At 37.6% G+C, this 23,573-nt stretch overlaps 1 protein-coding gene across 1 annotated transcript in view; it reads left to right on the forward strand.

The window, feature by feature from the left end:
• Positions 1-22,742, forward strand: part of LOC127637815 (rho guanine nucleotide exchange factor 39-like) — a 71,934-nt gene extending 49,192 nt beyond the window's left edge. Inside the window, exons 7-12 of the mRNA XM_052119103.1 lie at positions 852-980; positions 2,713-2,942; positions 7,720-7,808; positions 19,605-19,731; positions 19,831-19,952; positions 21,698-22,742. Coding sequence (XP_051975063.1) covers positions 852-980; positions 2,713-2,942; positions 7,720-7,808; positions 19,605-19,731; positions 19,831-19,952; positions 21,698-21,737 — 737 coding nt within the window. The 3' untranslated portion in view covers positions 21,738-22,742. The remainder of the gene's footprint in view (positions 1-851; positions 981-2,712; positions 2,943-7,719; positions 7,809-19,604; positions 19,732-19,830; positions 19,953-21,697) is intronic.
• The last annotated feature ends 831 nt before the right edge of the window (positions 22,743-23,573 follow it).

Consider the following 23,573-nt stretch of genomic DNA (forward strand, 5'->3'; position numbering starts at 1 on the left):
TACAGTGTGATTATGTAAGAATTGGTAAGTAAAACTGTAGAGTAATTCTATTGAAATTGTTTTTAATTATGTGGAACCAACTGGCATTGCACATACACTACTGGTCAAAAGTTTAGGGTCACTTACTCATTCTTTATTATTATTATTTTTCACATTTAAGGATAATAATAAAGTCATCAAAACTATGGAAGAACAGAAATGGAACTATAGGAATTGAGTTTTGAAAAATAAATCAGAACTGTTATATTTAAGCATCTTCAAAGTAGTCACCCTTTGCCTAGAATTTGCAGACATTTACTCAACCAGCTTCTTGAGGTATCACACTGGAATGCTTTTTAAACAGTATTGAATGAGTTCCCATCTATGCTGGGCACTTGTTAGCTGCTTTTCTTTATTATTCGGTCCAATGCATCCATTTTAAAAACCTTTTTTTTACATTTTGTAATTTTTGTAATGAAATAAATTCATATGTTGGCACAATTATATTTTTGTCTACAGAAATAATTTCAAACATTTAAGCACACGCCTTCAGACCAAAAGGTTTTTAAGATCACGAGAAACATTTCAGTCAAGTGACCCCAAACTTTTGAACGGCAGTTTAATTATTGTTTTATACAAATATTACATTTTAATTATATACTTTTGCGTTATATTTACATTCAGTTGCAATCTTTCAAAAAAAAAAAAATTTCACTTAATTACAAAAGTTGTAGATTTATCTTGCCTAAAATACAGTCCATCTAAAATGGGCTTAACATGCACATAAGATTAAGAAAGAGGATTTCAGATATGATTAATATTGACATTGGTATTAGAAAACCTGAAAATATCCATGAATTTAAAACATATAGAAGCAGTGAAGGCCATCTCAGAGGTCACCCAGCGGATCCAGGACAACGCTCGAAGCCATGAGAACTACCTGCAACTGCGCAGAGTCCAGAAACAGCTGAAGGGCCGAAAGACCAGAATCCTGGCTCCAGGTTAGTCTGTGATCTGTAATTCTTTTCATCTCGGAGAGTGCCATGGAGAGACAGATAGTTAAATGGATGAAGGAGGTCAGATGGAAGAGTGTGGAAAATAGTCTTGTTTAAAAGAGACCCAACTGTTTGCCCATAATCAATAGAGGCGATTGCGTATGGTTTTGTTTTCGCAAGGCACATTTTAAGTCTCCAATGAGAGAATTAACTGAATTTATCGATAAGTTCTCAGCACTAATTGGTAAATGGAGGGGGAAGTGTGCTCACAGAGTCAGTTCTTTCTATCTTCTTTTGTGCTACTTGTGGAGTGGAGGTCCTTTCTTCCTCCTTATTTATCCCAAAGGGGAATGCCCACGTGTGAAACAAAAGACAAGGAGATGGAGAAGGATGCAGAGAGAGAGAGAGAGAGAAAAGACAGAGAGGGCCTTGTCGTGAATGCCTTGGCCTGCCAATCTCCCCCAGGACCAATTAGCGCCTCTCCTCATCTTGGCCGGCAGATAAAAAGGATGCTGGGAGAAAGGAAGGGAGCGTGTGTGCACAAAGGTGGTTGGGAGACTGGCGATGAATACCCAACGACCGCTGGGCTCATTTCACACAGAGCCGGATGTAGGAAGTGTGTAGAAAAAGCCCTCTCATCCTGTTTTTTCAGGACTCTAGAATTCTACTGAGGTTCTTTCTCTTGTCCAATAAGGCTTCTTTTTCTTCCTCACACTTTTTCTAGCATCAGAAGGCCGTACCGACCGCGACCATCCCAGCTTATCCCAGTCCATCCCCTCTGTTTCCTTCGATGTGCCTTAACAAAAGTGATGCTTGACAAACGGGAGGCTTTGGGGCCCCTGAACATTATTAAGTGGCTGGCTTGGAGATAAGAGTGGTGTAATTCTCTGACATAAAGCTTGAATCAATGGGACATTGATAAGCAACTGAAAACATGAAAAAACAAGCCCAAAGTCGCTTGTAAGTGACCATTACTACACAGCGTAAGAAATTTCTCTTCAAACTGTTGCTTCACCATGACAGTAGTTGATCTAAAAGAGAAAACTGACCACAGAAGACAATGGTAATGCTCGCAAAAGCGCCTCTTGTGGCAGTACTGAGAATGCAACATTCTTACATTCCATTATGAATTGTTGTCTGGTACATTTCGGATTGCAACGACACACAAAATTGATTGTGTTTGCATCTATATACTTGCGTAGATTTTGGGGTTATTCTTTTGTGTAAGCATTGACTATTCCCTTTAAGCCGGAGCATGTAAAATGTGTAACCAATTTATAAAAGCCAAGAAACCGTTAAATCCAATCTGCACACGCCGCCTGGGAGTATCACAAGATGTGTCCTCATTGTTGACTCATATTAAACCTGTGGCATTTTAAAAAAGCAGTTTGACCCCTACTTGACCCCTCTGCTAATATGTTGCTCAGAGCATCCATTTTGATCCCTACGCTTGCATTATCGCCGGAGCTGCAATCACAAGGTTCACCGGGGCAATTAAGGAATCAGTAGCAGGAATGCAATTTCATCTGATCTATCTAAATGTCAGCATAATTTACTTTCCATCATGTTACTGCCAATCACAGAGAGGATAGATTGGTTGTCTCTTCTCTTCTTAAGTCATGTAAACATTACGCTTTTTTATTCTCTGGGTGAAATTGACTTTTTCATGTGGTGGAAAAAGGTGGATGTGTAAGCCCTTCAACCAATTTAAGTTGTCTTTTATCTCTTCTTCTCTTAGGAAGGTGGTATATTCGGGAAGGTTGGCTGAAGACGGTGCCCCCTAAAGGCACAGAGGCCAAGCCCAAGATGTTCTTCTTATTCTCGGACATCCTGCTCCAGGCCAAGCCATGCAGTCCCATACACCCAGTCAATGGGGACAAGTTTGCTAGCCAGCGAGTCTACCCGTTGAAAGAGTGCACAGTGGACAAAGTCTTTGGCCACACCAAGAGCCAGGGAGGACTTATCAGTGTAAGTTGAAATGGTCTGTGATTTTTAGCACGTACCAAATAAAGCATCCCCTCCTGACAATTACAGTATTTATTAAGACTATAAATAGTTATGTCAATTCAATTTTGCAGATTCAATTATGATCCTTTTATTAAGATGTTATTTTGGTTAGATCTTTTTCTAATTATTTATAAGGGTGAAGTGTGTAATTTCTGCGCCACTAGAGGCAATGAACAGAATTGCTAAAATAATTTAACACTTTTCAGCAATGTTTTCAAACAGATAGCTCACCCCAAACTCATGCCATTGGTTGAGCCAGTGTTGTTCACATGGGGGGGGAAACAAACACAGATTAGGGATGTGGATTTTCACAACTGAAAATAAAAAAGTAATTTCTCTTTGAATAAGAAATGAATGCATACCTTTGATATTATTATAATCTGTTTTTTAAATCCTGTTATTGATTTATTTAATTTTCATTGTCCGATCTATTCTTCCATGTATTTTTACCTCCCTTGTATTTCTGTTTATTTTTATTACACATTTTTATTTAAGATTACATTCCTCATTGGCACTTATCAAATCCATTAAATACTGTATATCTTAAGCATATGTGCCTCCCCACATGATTTAAGAGATTTATTGTTCTCAGAACTGTTTGATCTGCAAGTTAGTAAAAATGATCAATTTATCATTATTTTGCTTGCGCTAATTACTTGAGTTCCTCATAAGGCTTCAAGTTTTAATGTCTTCACATGTCTTGATCTCTTTCCAGGTCTCTTAACTGCTGCTGTGTGACAAATTATGTCTAAGCAATCTTCGCACTCTCATGAAACATTCAGACGAATGTATTGCACACCACAAAATCATTTATTCTACACTGTTTAATCAGTGCCAAACACTTGTCAATCAGCAGATTATTTGTATTACAGTTAAGATGCATTTTAGTGTATATACTTTCACATAAAGGGATGGTTCACAAAAAAAATAGAACAAATAAAGAAATAATTCTGTCATCATTTCACTTTATTTTATATATACCAATTATTTATACCAATATAACTAAAGATATGTAAAGCAGAATTACAGCCTCAGTCACCATTCACTTTCATTGCATCTTTGTTGAGCTGGAACGCAAGTGTATGTACTGAAGTTAAAGTTTGATGAACTCAGACCTGCAAATTCATAAAACAACATTTCACCAACGTTTTCAACGACATTTCACTAAATGTCAGATTGACCTCTTGGCAAAAAATATTTTGTCGGTTTTGTATCAAAGTACAAAAAAGCATGGTTTGCATTTGTACAAGAATCTTGGGTAAATGGTACAGTATATTTATTTACATTTTCAATTATCTGAATTCTTATTATTTATTTAAAACTGAATCCTGAAGTTTGACATCACATCCCATGTTGCCCATATTCATTGCAGACTCTGAAATAATTGTGCATAAAACCTACCGCATAAACGGAATAATCCAACTACAGCATTGTACTCCGTAAAATCAAAGTCTGTTGCACTGATTGTAACACTATTGCTCCCTGATCTACTAAAACATTTTGGCTCATAGAATAGACATAACTAGTAGCCTCTCTCCACCTGCTCTGAAGAACTCTACAATAGCGCTCGTCTCACTCCATCAGAATCAGAGATCCATCTCTTCCTAACCACCATTGAATGCATCTTCCTAGAACCCTGTCACCACTCGACTCCTTTCTTCTCCTCTGCCTGCGCTGTGGACTTGGGTGCATATTATCTAATGGCTAGAAATGGCATTTCATTAGCCTGTTATCCCACAGAGGCCTCAAATGCATACTCAATAGCATTAGGTGCAATTTCTCATAAGGACACATTATTGATCCTGGTTCTACCCGCCTCCCACCTGGACTGAAAGGGAAAGAGGCTGTCAGCACACTCAGACCCCTCCCCAGACGGGCTGTGAAGAATTAAAGCAAAATTAAATTTGACAGCTGGAAATGCCATGGCAATCTATATGCAAAGTTTGAAAGTAGAAGTAGTAGAGGAAAGGGACGAAAATGTGCTATGAAAATTATTGTGCGTGCTCTCTCCATTTGTCTAGATGAGAGAGTGTTTGTATTTGGATAATTTCCCCCTTTTCTCTTTCTCTCCATCTTCGCATCCCCTCCCTTTCCGTCTCTCTGTCTTCCTCTTGCAGTTATATCTTCCTCCACCTCCTTGAATATTATTCTGCATCCATGACCGATTCCCTTTGATGTATAAATAATCAAGTGAAATTATGTGCGTCGAAGAGCCTCCATGCCTCGCCGTTCATATTATACAAAGTAATTTCTACCTAAGAGGGTCAGATTTCCTGACAAATCCCTAATTACCGCATCGCAATAGAAGTGGTATCTATTTGTGCATAAATCAGGACACCAGTCCCCCCACCCCCACCCCAATGCGGCGGACTGATAATATATCACGCTCCGCTTTGCTTCGCTCACTGAACTCGGTAATTAGATAATACTTTTGATGACGGTACATTTGAAATCTTAATCTATTTAATACATAATGAGAAACAGCCCGCGCCAGCCACCCGCCGCCTTAAAATATAACCAGAGAGTCATTACTTTTACCAGGTGTCCATTAAAGACCTCTCTCTGCTCGTCATTATGATTCTTTTCCCAGTTGTAATAAAGATTAGGACTGATTATTGATATGATGACGGTAACTGGTGCTGTTTCCTTCTCTGGCGGCCTCAGGTAAATGTGAAAGGTCATTTAATATTTTCAGGGCCCCAATTATAATCCACTCTAATGGGTCCCTGTTGTAATTATTCTGAGGAGCCTTTGTTTGGAGTTGGATGGCTCCCGTTGTCTTGTTTGACATGTGTAATCTAGCAGTAAAGTCTCCTCAGTGCGGATGACTGATGGTAATTGCTGTTGACTCATGGATGAGCCATCTGATGGGAGGAGGAGAACGTGGGCAGAGCTCTAAGTTGTCCTCAAAGTGCAGATCATTGCCAAATTAGCAGTCGAGAGCATCAACTGGCACATCTGTGTGCCTTTGGTCCAGAATGCAGAACATGTTGCTTCCTCTGCATCTTCTGCTCTTTTCTCCTCTTGCGTGATGACCTATTTTACAGCAGGTTCTATATCTAATAATTTTTTATCAAGCTAAAGGGATAGTTCACCCATAAATAAAATTTTTGTCATAATTTACTCACCCTCGTGTCATTCCAACCCTATATGATTTATGACCAGGCCCAGGCGAAATTTGCAAAATTACGACATCTGTCATTCATACATTTTTCACATATTTCCCACCCCTCGAATATTTGTTTGCAAGTGAATGTGTCACTTTGTCCAAGATAGATTTATTATAATGGATTTATTTTAGGGATGCATCGATGTACACAGGCATCAGATTGAGGCTTTTGGAGCATCTTAAGGCATACTCTACGCCAGAAACATACTCTACGCCAGTACATGACTGCATATGCAAGCTCTTGACCTCCACATAGCCAATGTGCGGTCCAGTTAAACGTGTTTTTGGGTTACTGTGGTGGGAAAAAACCTCTGTACTAAATGGGGTGATAGTTACCTTCAAATGTCTGTGCCATTAAACTGGATTTGGTTTTATTTAGTTAAGTTGCTATAAATACACTGAGCCAAAACAGAACTCACAGGTGAAACAAATAAAGTTGATCATATCCTAACAAGGCTACATGTCAGGGGTAGATTAGATGGTAAGCGAACAATAAAGTTCTTGTAGTCAACATGAAATGGCAAGGCTTGTGGGTTGCTCCCAGTCAGCAGTGGTGAGTACCTACCAACTGTGGCCCGAGGAGGTTCAAACAACAAACCGGAGACAGGGTGTTGGGCGCCCAAGCTTAATGCATGATGGCAGCAAAGGCTATCCCGTCTGGTCCGAACCGACTGAAGGTCTACTGTGGCACAAGTCACAGAAAATGAATGATGATTATGGGAGGAATGTGTCACAACACAGTCTGTAGCCGCAGACTGGTCAGGGTAACACTGTCCACCATCGAAAACGCCTACAATGAGCATGAAAGCGTCAGAACTGGACCTTGGAGCCATGAAAGAAGGTTGTATGGTCCAATGAGTCGGTTTTCTTTTACATCGAGTGAATGGCAATGTACGTGTGCGCCGTTTACCTAGGGAAGTGTTGGCGCCAGACAACAAGCCGGTGGAGGGAGTGTGATGATCTGGGCAATGTTCTGCTGAGAAACCCTGGGTCCGGCCATTCATGTGGATGTCAAATTGACACACTCTGTCACACATTCAATGCTGGGTGTTAATACCCTCAAAGTCACAGTAGTTTGACCAGTTGTCTTTGCTTAGGTGATGTAATTTTACATCTTTTAAAATGTCAAATTATGGCTGTTCCTGCAACCTCTTCTACTTTTGTCGACTATATTCCTCAAGTACAATGCAATCAGTACTGTGAACCATAAGGTTTCAGAAGGTAGATAAACTGTCAACACGATGAACACTGGTGGCGATGCCATCAAACTGGTTCATGGACGCCCTCTAGTGATTCAATGGAATTATGTGCACAGGAATGAAAATCCAGGCTAGAGAGAAATGGTGCGAGGCATTAGATTAAGATCTCTGGACTTTTGACAAACTCATAGTATGTCCCATCTGCTTAGGAGAAAAGTTGATCTATAGGCATTCTAAAATTATACCTACAAAATCTGCAGTTTTCTTCTGAATGTTCCTCACTAGTTTCCCCCAAACATAAACTCCCAATCTCATACATTTTACACATCACATTTAACTCCGATCGTTTCCTCTATTTTGTCTTATCTAGTTGACCTTCGCCAGGGCCAAACTGCTCCTGATGTCTGATGATCAGGAGAATATCAATGATTGGTACCGTAGCCTCTGCATGGCCATAGGGTGAGTACAACTATATCAATCCAAAATCTGAACGTCTGATACCATTACCGACCTGAGGGTTTGGGGTCTTTATTGCATATATAACTTTGGGTTTTCGTTGGGTTCAGCTTGGTAGGTAATGATCAAATAAATTATTAGTAGAAAATATTTTGTTTTAATTTTATTGCAACTCATTTTGTGTCCAAACACATGCAGTGTTTCATATTTGAGTCTGCTTAGTGAGCCTTGAGAATGTGTCCGAGTCTACTCTAGCTCTGGTTCGAGATGTGTTTGATCTTAAAATTTGGCAATACAGGTCTGGTCGGTTCACACAGGCTTAATTTAAAAAGGAATATTCCTGGTTCAATACAAGTTAAGCTCAATTGACAGCATTTGTGCCATAATGTTGATTACCACAAAAGATTTATATATTTTGACTCGTCCCTCCTTTTAAAAAAAAAAAAGAAGCAAAAATCGAAGTTCCATCAAGGCACTTACAATGGAAGTGAATGGGACTAATTTTTGGAGGGTTTAAAGGCATAAATGTGATGCTTATAATTTTCTAAAAGCACTTACATTAATTCTTTTAAAATGTATTATTTGAGCTGTAAAGTTGTTTAAATCATAACTTTTAGTTATTTTAGAGTTTTAGGGTTTGTTGACCTTTCATCGTCATGGCAACAAAGTTGTAAAACTGGCTATAACTTTACAGAGAAAAGTTTACTAAGTGATTTTATCACACTAATATCATGTTAACATACATTGTTTATGTCTTGTGGCTATACTTTTGAAATAAAGAATATTTTAAGGTTTATGGATTGGCTCCGTTCACTTCCCAGTGCCTCACTGTAACCCAGAATTTTTCTATTCTTTTTTTTTTTTTTTTCCAGAAAAGGAGGGGCAAGTCAAAATGTATATTTGGTGGTAGTCAATATTATACCACAAATGCTGTCGATTGAGTATAACTTGTATTGAACCAGGAATATTCCTTTAAAGGCTGGGTTCTGGCTTCAACTTAATGCCTGTGCAGTCCTCTTTTCCATACCCAACCCTTTGCCAACAAAATCAATTTAGACTGCACTTTCGAGCTTCCCTGTTTTCAAAGTTCAAGTCAACTTAATTTTAGAGTTCATGTTTTACAAGTTAAGTAAATAAGTAGTCATTTAGTAGTTATGATTCGTCCCAGATGTGGCTAGAACCTAAATCTTTTGGTCACTGGCCTAGATGTTTATCTACCATACAACTCCACCTACTGTATGTTTTCGGAGGGAAGGTTTAAGCATAAGCATTTACACATTTCATAATCTTCAGCCTTTTGCACTGTGACAATGCTACCAAATATCAGTGCACTTTTCTCTCCTAGGGCAAGAGGGCAGAGCAAAAGTTATCATGGGGTGAGTTCTTCACAGGGGACAGGCCTCTCAAGGCTAGGATAATTAGTTTATCACTCTGTCACCAGTGCATTAAATCATGCAAATACGGGTCAGGAGTTTCAGTTAATGTTCACATCAACCAATAGAATGGGGGGGGGGGGGGGTAGATTTTGACCGTGGCATGATTGTTGGTGCCAGACGGGCTGGATTGAGGATTTCTGTAACTGCTGATCTCCTGGGATTTTCACACACAACAGTCTCTAGAGTTTACTCGGAATGGTGCCACAAAACAAAAAACATCCAGCGAGCGGCAGTTCTGCGTTCGGAAATGTCTTGTTGATGAGAGAGGTCAACGTAGAATGGCCAGACTGGTTTGAGCTGACAGAAAGGCTACAGTAACTCAGATAACCACTCTGTACAATTCTAGTGAGCAAAATAGCATCTCAGAATGCACAACACATTGAACCTTGAGGTGGATGGGCTACAACAGCAGAAGACCACATTGGGCACTTTATTAGGACCATAGTGTATTTTCATTTAAATATTTTCTGCTTAAAATACATAAAGGTTTTTTTCACATTTAGTTCTTCCATAATGATTTTTCACTCACTCTCTCTGACCCTTGGAATTGGACAGCCCATTTAAAATTTAGATTGAGGCTTCATCTTTTTGGTGTCTGTTAGTTGCGGACATTTGGAATGAGCCATTTTTGCTTCTTAGTGTCTATAGATAATTTATTCATTTTTTTTACTACTGAAAACCGCATTGTTTACATAGTACCTGTTATGTTTACATTATAAAGATCATGGAAATTTGTATTTCTTATTATATGACCTTTTTAAAGATAAAGGAATAGATTACTCTTCCATTTTCCTTTTTAAATACCTTTTATATTTGACCATGTCACCGATTTGTGTCACATCACTTACTAATGCCTTGCTTATTCCACACTCCTTCACCCTCCATGATTATCTCTAATCTATATGTAATCGTTTCTTTTCATGAAATGCTATCTGATTCCCGTTATTGATACGGCATTATGTTATTATTATTGCATGTGGTTGGAAAATACAATCTCTGTGCTTATTTTAATCACTGATTATTGTCTCAAAACAAGACCGCAAAAGTATTGTGCCCCTTAAAACCCTTTTGAAACTTAAAAGCTTACCGTTCCTTCCAACTTCTCTAAACACTATGCACAGAAATCAACATCCTCATCAGAGTAGTTTCATTTTGGAAATGTTTGACTCCAAGTACATAAACAGTGGTAAACAAATAAGCTTACACACACACAAATGTACAGACAATGCTACTATTTGTTGGCTAGGGAGCTCGATCAGTAGTTCAATCCATGGTCTCAATGACATGAGGTGGAGGAAGCTGGAGCCTTATGACAGAACTGAGTGTCTCTCATCGAGGCAGGTCCTCTGCAGAGAGAAACATTATGGTCAGATACACATCTTCTATACAAACCAAATACTTCCCTTCACCAGAAAACAGACACATCCTGTCCTCTATTGATACAGCATCTCCAGTATCAAACCAAAATGACTGATCAAAATGTGTTTTAGAAGGTGCGATTATAGAACATTTTTGAATGATGATTCTCCTACTTACACTTTTATAAATGCAGTTAATTTTCCCAGTTTCACTTTTTGGTATGATAAGTGTGATTTTTCTTTCCTGTGTTTTGACTTTAGTGAGACAGTATTATTCAGTTGCAAACGCTATTAGCGGTATACAACATTCTCATTCTAGAGTGCATTTTATTGGGTGAAATGCTCCTGCATATAAGATTTTGTCTATTTTAATTTAAGATGGGTATATCTGCTTTAGTTTATTACACTTGCAAATAAATGGCTTTCAAGCTAACAGACGCTGAGTAACGCGAGATTCGCGCAGAGAGGGCAAGATTCATCATGGCGGCACGCGCTCACTGAGAGAGCTGTACCAACTACCAATAAACCGCATGCCGGTCACCGCGGGAACATATTACCCTCCTCTATACTGGATAAATTAACGGACTTAGAGAAATACATCGATCACTACTACAACCGCTATACAATGGATACCACTACAACTCAGCAAACTCCGAAACCAACCAAACGAAAGAAGACATCATCTACTGACACCAGCGATTTACAACCTCAGAAATTGAGGTCAGTGTACTCGCATCCATTAACAACAAACTGGACTTACTGGTTACGGTACATGACGAAATAAAAGAACTTCGATTAAGTCTGGAATTTGCATACACACATATTGAGAAGCTAGAACAGTCGAATAAATCTCTCCAAATTAATGTTGAATCACTCAACAAACAGATGGATACAGTCATAAAAGAAAACAAATTAATGAAAGAAACCATTCTGGACATTCAAACGAGAAGCATGCGCGATAACCTGATATTTTCTGGCATCACTGAAAATTCCCCCGACGATCCCGAAGCAATGATCAGAGACTTCATGAAAACTCAACTCAAACTCCAACCGGACACTGTAAATGAAATAACCTTCCACAGAGTTCACCGTCTCGGAACACGTTCAAATAAATCACCTCGACCGATCATCGCTAAACTGGAACATTACAAACACAAAGCACTCAAAAAGCAAAGGCAAAGAACTGAAAGGAACCAATTACGGATTAAATGATCAATTTCCAAGGCGAAATAAACAATCGGCGCAAAATTGTCTACCCCATCATGAAAAAACACAGACAAAACAATAAACGTGCAAATATAATTGTGGACAAACTTTTTATCGATGGACAGCTCTACCATGACTCAAAAATTACTCCATGGCTCTTTTAATATAGTAGCTATAACATCGAACAATCTGCGACTGTCAGATTAGCCTATATATTGATATGATGCACCACCCTCTCTCTTTTCTTTAAACGGATACGTGGATCTTAATCCACCGATCCTTATGCTTTTGTTTATTCTGTCTCACTATGTCACTCTGCACTTGTTTATAAGTATACTCTACATGTGTATAGCCTACAGTCTCTTTCTTTTTTTGTTTTTACTATTATTATCATTATCTCTTTCTAGACATTTAATCAACAATCATGCAAACACTTAAAATGGTATCATGGAATGTGCGTGGCTTCCGGACCCAGGCAAAAAGGACTAAAATAATTAACCATCTGATGAAATTAGGGGCTGATATATCTTTTATACAGGAAACACACTTATCAAAATCAGAACTTGGAAATCTAACATTTAATCAATTTAACAACATATTCTCATCAACATACAATAGTAAACAACGAGGAGTTTCAATATTAATAAATAAAAATATCCCACTAATTCTTAGCACGTCTGTTATTGACCCAGAAGGGAGATTTGTCATCATCAATGTATCCATTAACCATATAACATCCACACTAGCTAATATTTATGGACCAAACAATGATGATCCATCCTTCTTTCATAATTTTTTCTCACTACTACCCGATACAAATAATATAATTATTGCTGGAGACTTCAATACTGTTATAAACCCACAAATGGACCGATCAAATTCTACAAGAACCTGCCAGTCTACTGAAACAATCAAACAATATATGACTAATTTTGGACTTGGCGATAGTTGGAGAATGAATAACCCTTCACTCAGAAAATATAGCTATTTTTCTTCTTTTCACCAGTCCTTTTCCCGAATTGATTTTTCTCTCATCAGTAACTCACTAACCCAACATGTAATAGAAACTTCAATTCATCCAATCATAATCAGCGATCATGCTCCCATCTCCATCTCATTAAATACTCAATCCTCTATTAAACGCCCCAATAGATGGCGCTTCAATACTTCACTGCTTCGCGATTCTGACTTCGACAGTTTTATTAAGAAAGAGTGGGCTTTCTTCCTGGAAATGAATGACTCTCCTGGGATTTCACCATCATTATTATGGGAAACAGGCAAAGCAGTAATTACAGGAAAAATAATATCATATTCATCATACAGGAAAAAACAACAACAACAGCTGGAAAATAACTTGGAACAGAGAATTAAACTCCTCACAGATACCTACTCTAGCAGCCCTAGTGAACAAATACAATGCGAACTAAACAGTCTTAAAGCTGAACTCGATAGCATAATAAACCATAAAACACAGTTTATTATCCAACAACTCAAATACAAACAATACCAATATTGTAACAAAATGGGTAAATATTTAGCAAATCAACTAAAGCGTAAACAAGAAAAAGCAATTGTTCCATCCATATACGATGATTTAGATAAAATAACCCAGAACCCACAAGAAATTAATAATGTATTCGAACTTTCTACCAAAAATTATATTCTTCTAATCGCAATCCAGATGAAGCAGACATAGAACATTTTCTAAAAGAATTAAAGCTACCATCAATGTCAAAATAACAGGCAAATGCATTAGATACACCTCTCACTCATGCTGAACTCCATAAAGCATTAGACCAAATGCCAAATAACAAATCACCCGGACCTGATCTGGTCTACCAGCTGAATTCTATAGACACTTCTGGTCAATTCTTTCTCCTTTATTCCTCAAAGTTATTAAAGAAATTAAAATTACTTCGACAATACCAACACACATGAATACGGCGGTTATGACACTTTTGCTAAAACCAAACAAAGATCCAATGCACCCTTCTAGTTACCGCCCTCTTTCATTAATAAACACAGATTTAAAAATCATTACCAAAGCATTAGCTACTAGAATAGAAACAGTTATCCCGATGTTAATTCACCATGATCAAACAGGTTTTATTAAACACAGGAATGCTTCAGATAATATGCGTAGATTATTCAACCTAATTAACCTTGCCCAACAAAATCATACCAAAACAATAATTGTATCACTTGATGCCGAAAAATCATTTGACAAAGTTAACTGGACATTTCTTTTTAATACTCTACATAGATTTGGCTTTGGAGAGTCATTCATCCACTGGATAAAAATATTATATACTTCACCTAGGGCCACAATAACAACAAATGGGATTACATCACAAAATTTCACACTTCACAGAGGGACCAGACAAGGATGCCCACTTTCTCCCTCTTTATTTGCCCTATTTATAGAACCACTTGCAGCAGCAATACGACAAAATGATAATATCAAAGGAATACAAAACGTCAATACACAACATAAGATCTGTCTTTATGCAGATGATTTGTTGTTATGTTTACAAAACCCTTATAAGTCATTGAAAGAAACCTTTAAAATTATCAATATTTTCTCAAAACTTTCTGATTATACAATAAACTGGAATAAATCAACAATATTACCACTTTCAGAGGGTGCCTGGGATTCCACAGCTCATGATTCTTCTCTTCCACTCCACACTGGCAACATTACATACTTGGGTATCAACATTTCCTCCAGACTGTCAGAGTTGTTTAATCTCAACTATACCCCACTTTTAAAAAAAAATTGGAGATGATTTAAAACGCTGGACTAACCTACCACTATCACTTATCGGTCGCATTGCTACAGTTAAAATGAAAACTTTACCACAAGTCAACTATCTGTTCTCAATGCTTCCAACAACACCCACCGATAAATGGTTCAAATCACTGGATTCATTAACCTCCCACTTCTATTGGAAAAATAAAACACCTAAAATTTTACTGGAAAAATTACAAAAGACAAAATCACATGGCGGCCTAGAATCTCCAAATTTTCAATATTACTTTTTAGCAAACCAGCTACAATATTTATATAAATGGATTCATAAAAATAATCATAATAATTCATGGATGGAATTAGAACAAAACCATTGCAAAGATACTTCAGTTTCAGACCTTGCCTTTCTACCAAAATCAATTAAGAAAATGCTCTATTTTAATAATATTACAATTGCATCAACTCTGACAGCCTGGTGGAAAGTAAACAAAATTAATAATTCACCACTAACATCATGTAGATACACCCCCATTTGGTTCAACCCTGATTTTCAATTATGCAATAAACCGATCAATTTTCCATCTTGGAAACAAAAAGGAATCACTCATCTCCATCACTTATTTGAAAACAACCAATTCGTATCATTTAAAATATTAGTCCAGAGGTACGGTCTTGGGGGAGAACAGTTTATACAATATCAACAAATTAAATCCATAGTTAAATCCAAGATTAACATAATTAATAACCCACTTCATCCCTCTCAGTTAATGGAAGATTTAATGAAAATCACTAATACCAACAAACTAATATCCAAACTACATAAACTTATATTAAATAATGATACAACAATTATAATACCCATGAATATGTGAATGGGAAAAAGACTTAGCCTTCTCACCCAACACCGACCTCTGGAAGGAAATCTGTAACAACGCATTCTCGATGACTAATAATACTAACCTCCAGCTCATACAGTTCAAGATTATTCACAGGATTCACATCACCGAAAGAAAGATGTTTATAATGGGCTTGAGGGACACAGACATTTGTTCACAGTGCACACTGGGGAGCACAGATGACTATTTTCATGCCCTATGGACCTGTCAATCAGTTCACTCATTTTGGATATCAGTGACCACAAAACTCTCCGTTATCATGGGTTGTGGAATCCCTCCATCTCCGTCACTCTGTTTACTTAATAACTGCATGGAAGTTGATAATCTCCCAATCAAATACAAAAACCCCTCCTCATCTCTCTAACTATCGCCAAGAAAGTAATTTTGCAAAACTGGAAGTCCAAAAACTGTATACATATCAATCACTGGAATAATCTTCTAATAGAGTACATCACATTAGAAAAACTAACATACACTAACAAGAATATTATATCTACATTTCTTGATATCTGGAAACCATTCCTAACTCATCTTCATATAAATCAATAACCTGGAACCGGACCAACGCATTCTCCCAACCACACTACTGATGATATTACAGTAATATCATTACTGTACAGTACTACAATTATTCAGTATAGATGCCCTTATATATATATATGTATATGTATCTATATATATATATATATGTATATGTATATGTTCGTGTATGTATGTGTAGATGTATGTATGCGTGTATGTATATGTAGGTATGTGTGTATGTATACATGCATGTATGTGTATGTGTGTGCATATGTATGTATGTATACATGTATATGTATAATGTTCGATAAGCTGTACTTTTATTTTATTTAAAATCTGCATACTATTGCTATTTTTTTTTTTATTATTATTTTATTTATTTTTTTATCAAAGATGGTGGTAGTAGGGATGATGATATTGATACTATTATTATTATTATTATAGAATGATTAGTCTTCCCTTCCTCTCTCTTTCTATATAAATGACAATTCAGAAAATATTACGTATAAATATGTATAAAATTTTGTTAAAAATATAAATGGTCTGGGTCGGGCGTCTGTTCTAGGTGCTGTTGGTGGGTGCAACTGGCATATCCTGTTGGCATAATCATTACAGAATCAGTGACTGGACTGACTGGCCCTTCCCTTTTACTGCCTCTGGCCAGATCCCTCCCTCGTGTTAAAGAATCATTGATTTGATACCTGGGTTGGATGTGGTGTCTCTGGCTGAGGAGCTAACCAGTGCACATCTTGCTCAAAGCCATGGAAGGGAAAAAAGAAAAAAGAGGGAAAGGAAAGGGGGGAAAGGAGAAGAAGAAAAAAAGGAAAAAAAAAAGATTAGAAAGGAAAGGGAAAAGAAAAAAAAAAAGGAAGGGGGTAAGAGGGCCAACCACCCATAACATTTGGTTACGTCAGGTCACAAACAGACTAAGGGAGCTTGGTTTGGAGGTGCCTGTTATGGTGCCCCGGCGTACTTTCTTTTTTTTTAAAAAAAAAGAGGACACCTCAATGGAGCCTAGAAGCTTAACTACGGGGGTTGGGTGTCGCTGGCGGCGGTGAGGGGGAATCGGAATATTGAATAGAGGAGAGGTGTCGGTATCTGTGTGGAGCTCACTGGCAGTTGTGGATCAGCCCCCTGACCTAGAGTTTAGAGCAGGTACGGTGACATTATTGACTGACCTAAATGTATTGTTATTAGTACTATTGTCACTATTATTATTATAGATTGCTAGAGCTAATGCTCCTATTATTGTCATGAATTATCATTATAAATATTATCATTGATACTATCACCACTAATATTAATATATTGCTGTTGTTGTTGTGATTGTTGGGGTGATTAATACCCTCACTAAAAATATACTGATACTACCGGACTGCCCCTATCTATACTTGCGTCACAGAAAGGATCTCATCTGTCTACATACACCACTTTATCGATGACTGTGTTGGGCTGTTTTGTATTTCGTTGTTTTTGTTTTTGTGCTTTTTCTCTCTTCTGTATTGTATATGTGTCTCACTCCCTTGTATGTGTTACTCTTTTGTTAATTTGCAATAAAAAAATTTAAAAAAAAAAGCTAACAGACATGTATGGTGGCCGAGAAATGCACAACACAACCAAAATTAGCAAAGCAAATAATAGCTGAAAACACAACAGAAAATGCACAAAAAAACATCAAAACAACAAAGCCACAAAACAATGAAATAAAGGCATAAACACAACCGAAAAGCCACAGCACAACGAAATAAACAGAAAATACTTTCAAATTATTTAAAGTTTTGTGGCAGTGTGATTCAAAGCATGATGGATCAAGAGGCTGCTCGAAAGATGCAGAGAGCTGCTAGACCCACTGCAAGTCACAACTGTGCTCTTCGCATTGAGCGGGTGCTACAACCAGCACACAGCGCATTTTCATGGGAGCAGGACAGAGTTGCCTGTTGAAGTTATGTACATTTAAAAGTTCTGGTAGAAACCCATATTGGCCAGAGCACTTAAGGACAAATAAGTACAGCATTTATATATATATATATATATATATATATATATATATATATATATATATATATATATATATATATATATATATATATATATATACATACGTAGTGACATGGCAGAACGCCTCAATCCAGGTGGTGGAGGACGAATCCTAGTCGCCTCCACGTCTGAGACCGCCAATCCATGCATCTTATCATGTGGCTTGTTGAGTGTGTTACTGCAGAGACACAGCACGTGTGGAGGCTTAAATAAGCCCCAAAACGATAAAACTAATACGATATATTTCGTTTTGTGGCTTAATTCCGTTGTGCTGGTGTTTTTTTTTTTTTGTTGTTGTTGTTGTGGTGTGTCTTATGTTATATTGTGGCTTATTTCATTTGTGTTTTTCAGCTTTTATTTGCTTTGCTAATTTGGTTGTGTTGTTCACACCTTTGTCACCAAAGACATACTTAAAAGCAATTTAACTTTTTTTTATTTCATGGGGTCTTTAAGAAGTCATAATTAACTGTTTTCATCACAAAATCTCAGCTGGAACATTTCTTTGTATGAGGCACAAGTTGTGTGCAGTGTAACAAATGCCAGAACATTAAGAAATGGTCAAGAGTTGGGGCCTGGGTAGCTCAGAGAGTAAAGATGCCGACTACCACCCTTGGAATCATGAGTTTGAATCCAGGGCATGCTGAGTGACTCCAGCCAGGCCCCCTAAGCAGCCAATTTGGTCTGCTTGCTACAGAGGGTAAAGTCACATGGGGTTACCGCCTCATGTTCACTATAATTTGGTTTTCACTCTTAGTGGGGCGCATGGTGAGTTATGCGTGGATGCTGCGGAGAATAGCATCAAGCCTCCACACGTGCTGTGTCTCTGCAGTAACGCACTCAACAAGCCACGTGATAAGATGCGAGGATTGACAGTCTCAGACGTGAAGGCGACTGAGATTCGTCCTCTGCCACCCAGATTGAGGGGAGTCACTACGCCACCATGAGGACCTAGAGCGAATTGGGAATTGGGCATGCCAAATTGGGGATAAAAGGGAAACAAATCTTTAAAAAATAAAATGATGGTCAGGAGTTTGTAATCTGTATTAAAATGTCAAGATTAGCATCATGGATACCATGTCTCTCTATGATTAAAGGGATAGTTCACCCATAAAAGACTTTCTTTCTTCTGCTGAACACAAATGCAGATTTTTAGAAGAATATCTAAACTCTGGATGTCCATACAATGCAAGATAATTGTGATCAGCACTTTATAAAGGAGATAAAATCAGCATGAACTGCATCACTTCAAAAGGCATTGATTTAACATCTGGAGTCTTATGGATTATTTTATATTTATTTCTGTTTTGGTCTGGTCACTTCACTTGCATTGAAAGAAACAACAGAGTTTATCTTAATCTTAATTTGTGTTCAACAGAAAAAAAAAATAATGTCATATACATCTGGGATGGCATGAGGGTGAGTAAATGATGAGGAACTTTCATTTTTTTGGTGAACTGTTCCTTCGAGCTAGTGATGTGAAAGAGGGGCTAAAAGTATAGTTTCATACTCCCAAGTCCCTGTTTTCTGCTTAACTGAGTAATCTTAACATCTTCTCTGGTTTAGTCGATGACAGATAGTTTTGTGTTTCGTTTCAGGCAGCTGAAGACAAAAAATACAGCTGTGCACAGGAGAGAAGATCTGCGCAGGAAGCCGATCAGATCAGATCCAGATAGTAAGAACAGTCCAGAACTCCAGCAAGCATGTGGAATTAAAAGGACCATGGTCAGTTGTCTTTCATGGTTAATTACAGTTGTAACTAACAAGTCCATAACTTATATAAACTAGTAATATTACATATTATATTTGTTTTCTCTTATGCAGATGTTTGATGAAGAGATTAGGGAGAACAGTGAAGTTCACAGCAGCAGTTCCATGCCTTCAGTGGGGGAGAACAGCCACAGCGCAACCAAGAGGTTAAAGCCTAACGAAGCTCCATCTGCAAGGTTATAATGCATCATTGCCTGTTTTCAGACCGCTGTGTACATAGTAACCAGAAATTTGCAATTATTTACCTAACATAATAGAGCTCTTTTGTCGATTGTTGTGATGGACACTAAAAATTATTCTCATTAATTAATAACAAAGCAAAAACCATGTTTACACTGAGGCACTTAAAATTAAAGTGAATGGGGCCAGTCCATTAATATTAAAATAAACACTGTTTCAAATGTTTGGCCACAAGACGCAAACAATATAAACTCCTCTCACTTTCAACTGCTTTTATTTTCAGCAAACTTAACATGTGTATATTTGTATGAACATAAAAAGATTCAACAACTAAGACAAACTGAACAAGTTTCACAGACATGTGACTAACAGAAATTAAAAAAGTAAAACTCAAAAGTAACAGTCAGTATCTGGTGTGGCAACCAGCTGCATTAATTTCTGCAGTGCATCTCCTCCTCATGGACTGCACCAGATTTGCCAGTTCTTGCTGTGAGATGTTACCCCTCTCTTTCACCAAGGCACTTGCAAGTTCCCGGACATTTTTGGGGGGAATGGCCCTAGCCCTCACACTCCGATCCAACAGGTCCCAGACGTGCTCAATGGGTTTTTGAGGTCTAGGCTCTTCGCTGGCCATGGCAGAACATTGACATTCCTGTCTTGAAGGAAATCATGCACAGAACGAGCAGTATGGCTGGTGGCATTGTCATGCTGGAGGGTCATGTCAGGATGAGCCTGCAGGAAGGGTACCACATGAAGGAGGAGGATGTCTTCCCTGTAACACACAGCGTTGAGATTGCCTGCAATGACAACAAGCTCAGTCCGATGATGCTGTGACACACTGCCCCAGACATGACGGACCCTCCACCTCCAAAATCGTTCCTGCTCCAGAGTACAGGCCTCAGTGTAACGTGAGTCCAACCATCACCCCTGGTGAGACAAAACCGCGACTCATCAGTGAAAAGCACTTTTTGCCAGTCCTGTCTGGTCCACCTTACAACAAGCCTACAAGCCCTCAGTCCGGCCTCTCTCAGCCTATTGTGGACAGTCTGAGCACTGATTGAGGGATTGTGTGTTCCTGGTGTAACTCATGTAGTTGTTGTTGCCATCCTGTACCTGTCCCGCAGGTGTGATATTCGGATGTACTGATCCTGTGCAAGTGTTGCTACACGTGGTCACAGCAAGGAAGATCAGCTGTCCTTCCTGTCTCCCTGTAGCACAGTCTTTGGCATCTCACAGTACAGACATTGCAATTTATTGCCCTGGCCACATCTGCGGTCCTCATGCCTCCATGCAGCATGCCTGAGGCACGTTCACGCAGATGAGCAGGGACCCTGGGCATCTTTTTATTAGTGTTTTTCAGAGTCAGTAGAAAGGTCTCTTTAGTGTCCTAAGTTTTTAGAACCGTGACCTTAATTGCCTAGTATTACAACTTTGTTGTCATGGCTGTAATATCTGACAATGAACTGGTGCCATTAACTTCCATTGTAAGTAAGTTTTTATATATATATATATATATATATATATATATATATATATATATATATATATATATATATATATATATATATATATATATATAAATAAAGTTGAAATAATCTTTTGTGATCCTTATTTTTTGTTGATTAATCTCAACTTGTTTCGAACCTAGAATATTCCTTTAATGTTTCTATTTTGTGTGCATATCTGTAGTGTATATCTGAAATGTGATTTCAATAACTTACTGCTCACATTGTTAATACAGACCACAGGAATCATCTGGATCGAGCTGTTTGATTTTGTGAGGACCTGGCCTGAAGACACAGGTGGAGAGGACGTCCCAAATGTGATTTGGGGTAGAATGAATGCAGTGCACATTTACTCATAGAATTTGTAGAATGCTTTTATTCTCTATGTACTTTTGCCCAAATACCAAAGAATAAGACACAATGCAAGATTTATCATAGTTGTTTTAAAGCACGTCACCTTTTTAAAGGTAAGATATTTGTCTATGGTGTCTAATTTGGGTGTAATACTGTGTATAATGTGTCTGATTTGAACTCATTGCCTTAAGTTCAACTAATTCATAATTAAATACAAACACACATGCACATACAGAAAACACAAGAAAGACACACAAGCGAGTTGTACTAGAATATTTTTAAAGTCAACTACTTGGCCAGACTTATATTATTGATAGCGTGGAACAAATACATTTTATGGTAATATAATTTGTATCAGGATTTAAGGTTTTGGTGCAATATGACTTTCTGACTTGCATAAGAATTTTAACACTGGATTTTATACTAAAGGAATTATGATGATACTCTACAATATATAATGAATGCTGAAGTGCTTACCACTCTTTTATTATATGTATTCTATTTTTAATTCTTGCTTGTGTTATTCACCATTTTCTGCCAGACCTATTTAATGTGTCGAAGGGGGTTTTATTTTTACTGAAATCTGTTACACTGGTCAATATTATATTGTTATTGCATTTGAATTAATAAAAGCCCAGTGATTTGGTGTGAAGTTCTGCTAAAACCATTTCTTTTGTATGGCAACTTCAGTGTCGTGTCTGTCGAGGTGTTGACCACCTTATCATTTCCTTGAAGTTTATATATTTTTAACTGATAATGCTTGTAAAAAATAAATAAATAAAAAAGATTTAATGCATTGAGCAGACTAACCTGAAAATAAGTAGCCATCACTGTTTTGTCTTTTATGAGCTGTTGTTAGGTGATTCAGAAGAGCAACAGGAGTTTTCACCATATACATATATATTAGCATGTAGTGCATTTTTACATTTAAAAAGTATTGAAAAACAGCACAGATGGACGCATCTAGTGAATGTTTGCATATAAAAACAATTGAAAACAGTGCGGATGAACATTTCTAGTGCATGTTTATATATAAAAGCTATTGAAAAATGGCAGAGCACATTCAGACGTGTTTGGTGTGAACGGCCCCTTTGGATACAAAATTTCAGTATGACAACAATTTGAGTGATGCAGTCCATTACCAAACAACTGGTTGTTGACTTAAATTGATCATGTTTCTGATCCAGATACAACACTGCCATCTTTTGGCAAATTGATGAAATCCAATAATCATACATGCATTGGTTGTCATGCATCATCTCTGAAGATATTGAAGACTGTCCTACCAGCATGAGTCCGCTTGTACTTGAACACTGTATATAATGCATGTCTTGAAAATATATAAATCATAACAGTAAAAGAGAGATTTGTGCAATCATTTTTGCAGCTGCTTTCATTTTGACATTTCAGTTTACTTTAAACAAAAATATATATATATATATATATATATATATATATATATATACACTCACCTAAAGGATTATTAGGAACACCTGTTCAATTTTCTCATTAATGCAATTATCTAATCAACCAATCACATGGCAGTTGCTTCAATGCATGTAGGGGTGTGGTCCTGGTCAAGACAATCTCCTGAACTCCAAACTGAATGTCAGAATGGGAAAGAAAGGTGATTTAAGCAATTTTGAGCGTGGCATGGTTGTTGGTGCCAGACGGGCCGGTCTGAGTATATCACAATCTGCTCAGTTACTGGGATTTTCACGCACAACCATTTCTAGGGTTTACAAAGAATGGTGTGAA

This window comes from Xyrauchen texanus, chromosome 45 (genome assembly GCF_025860055.1).
Source record: "Xyrauchen texanus isolate HMW12.3.18 chromosome 45, RBS_HiC_50CHRs, whole genome shotgun sequence".
NCBI lineage: Eukaryota > Metazoa > Chordata > Actinopteri > Cypriniformes > Catostomidae > Xyrauchen > Xyrauchen texanus.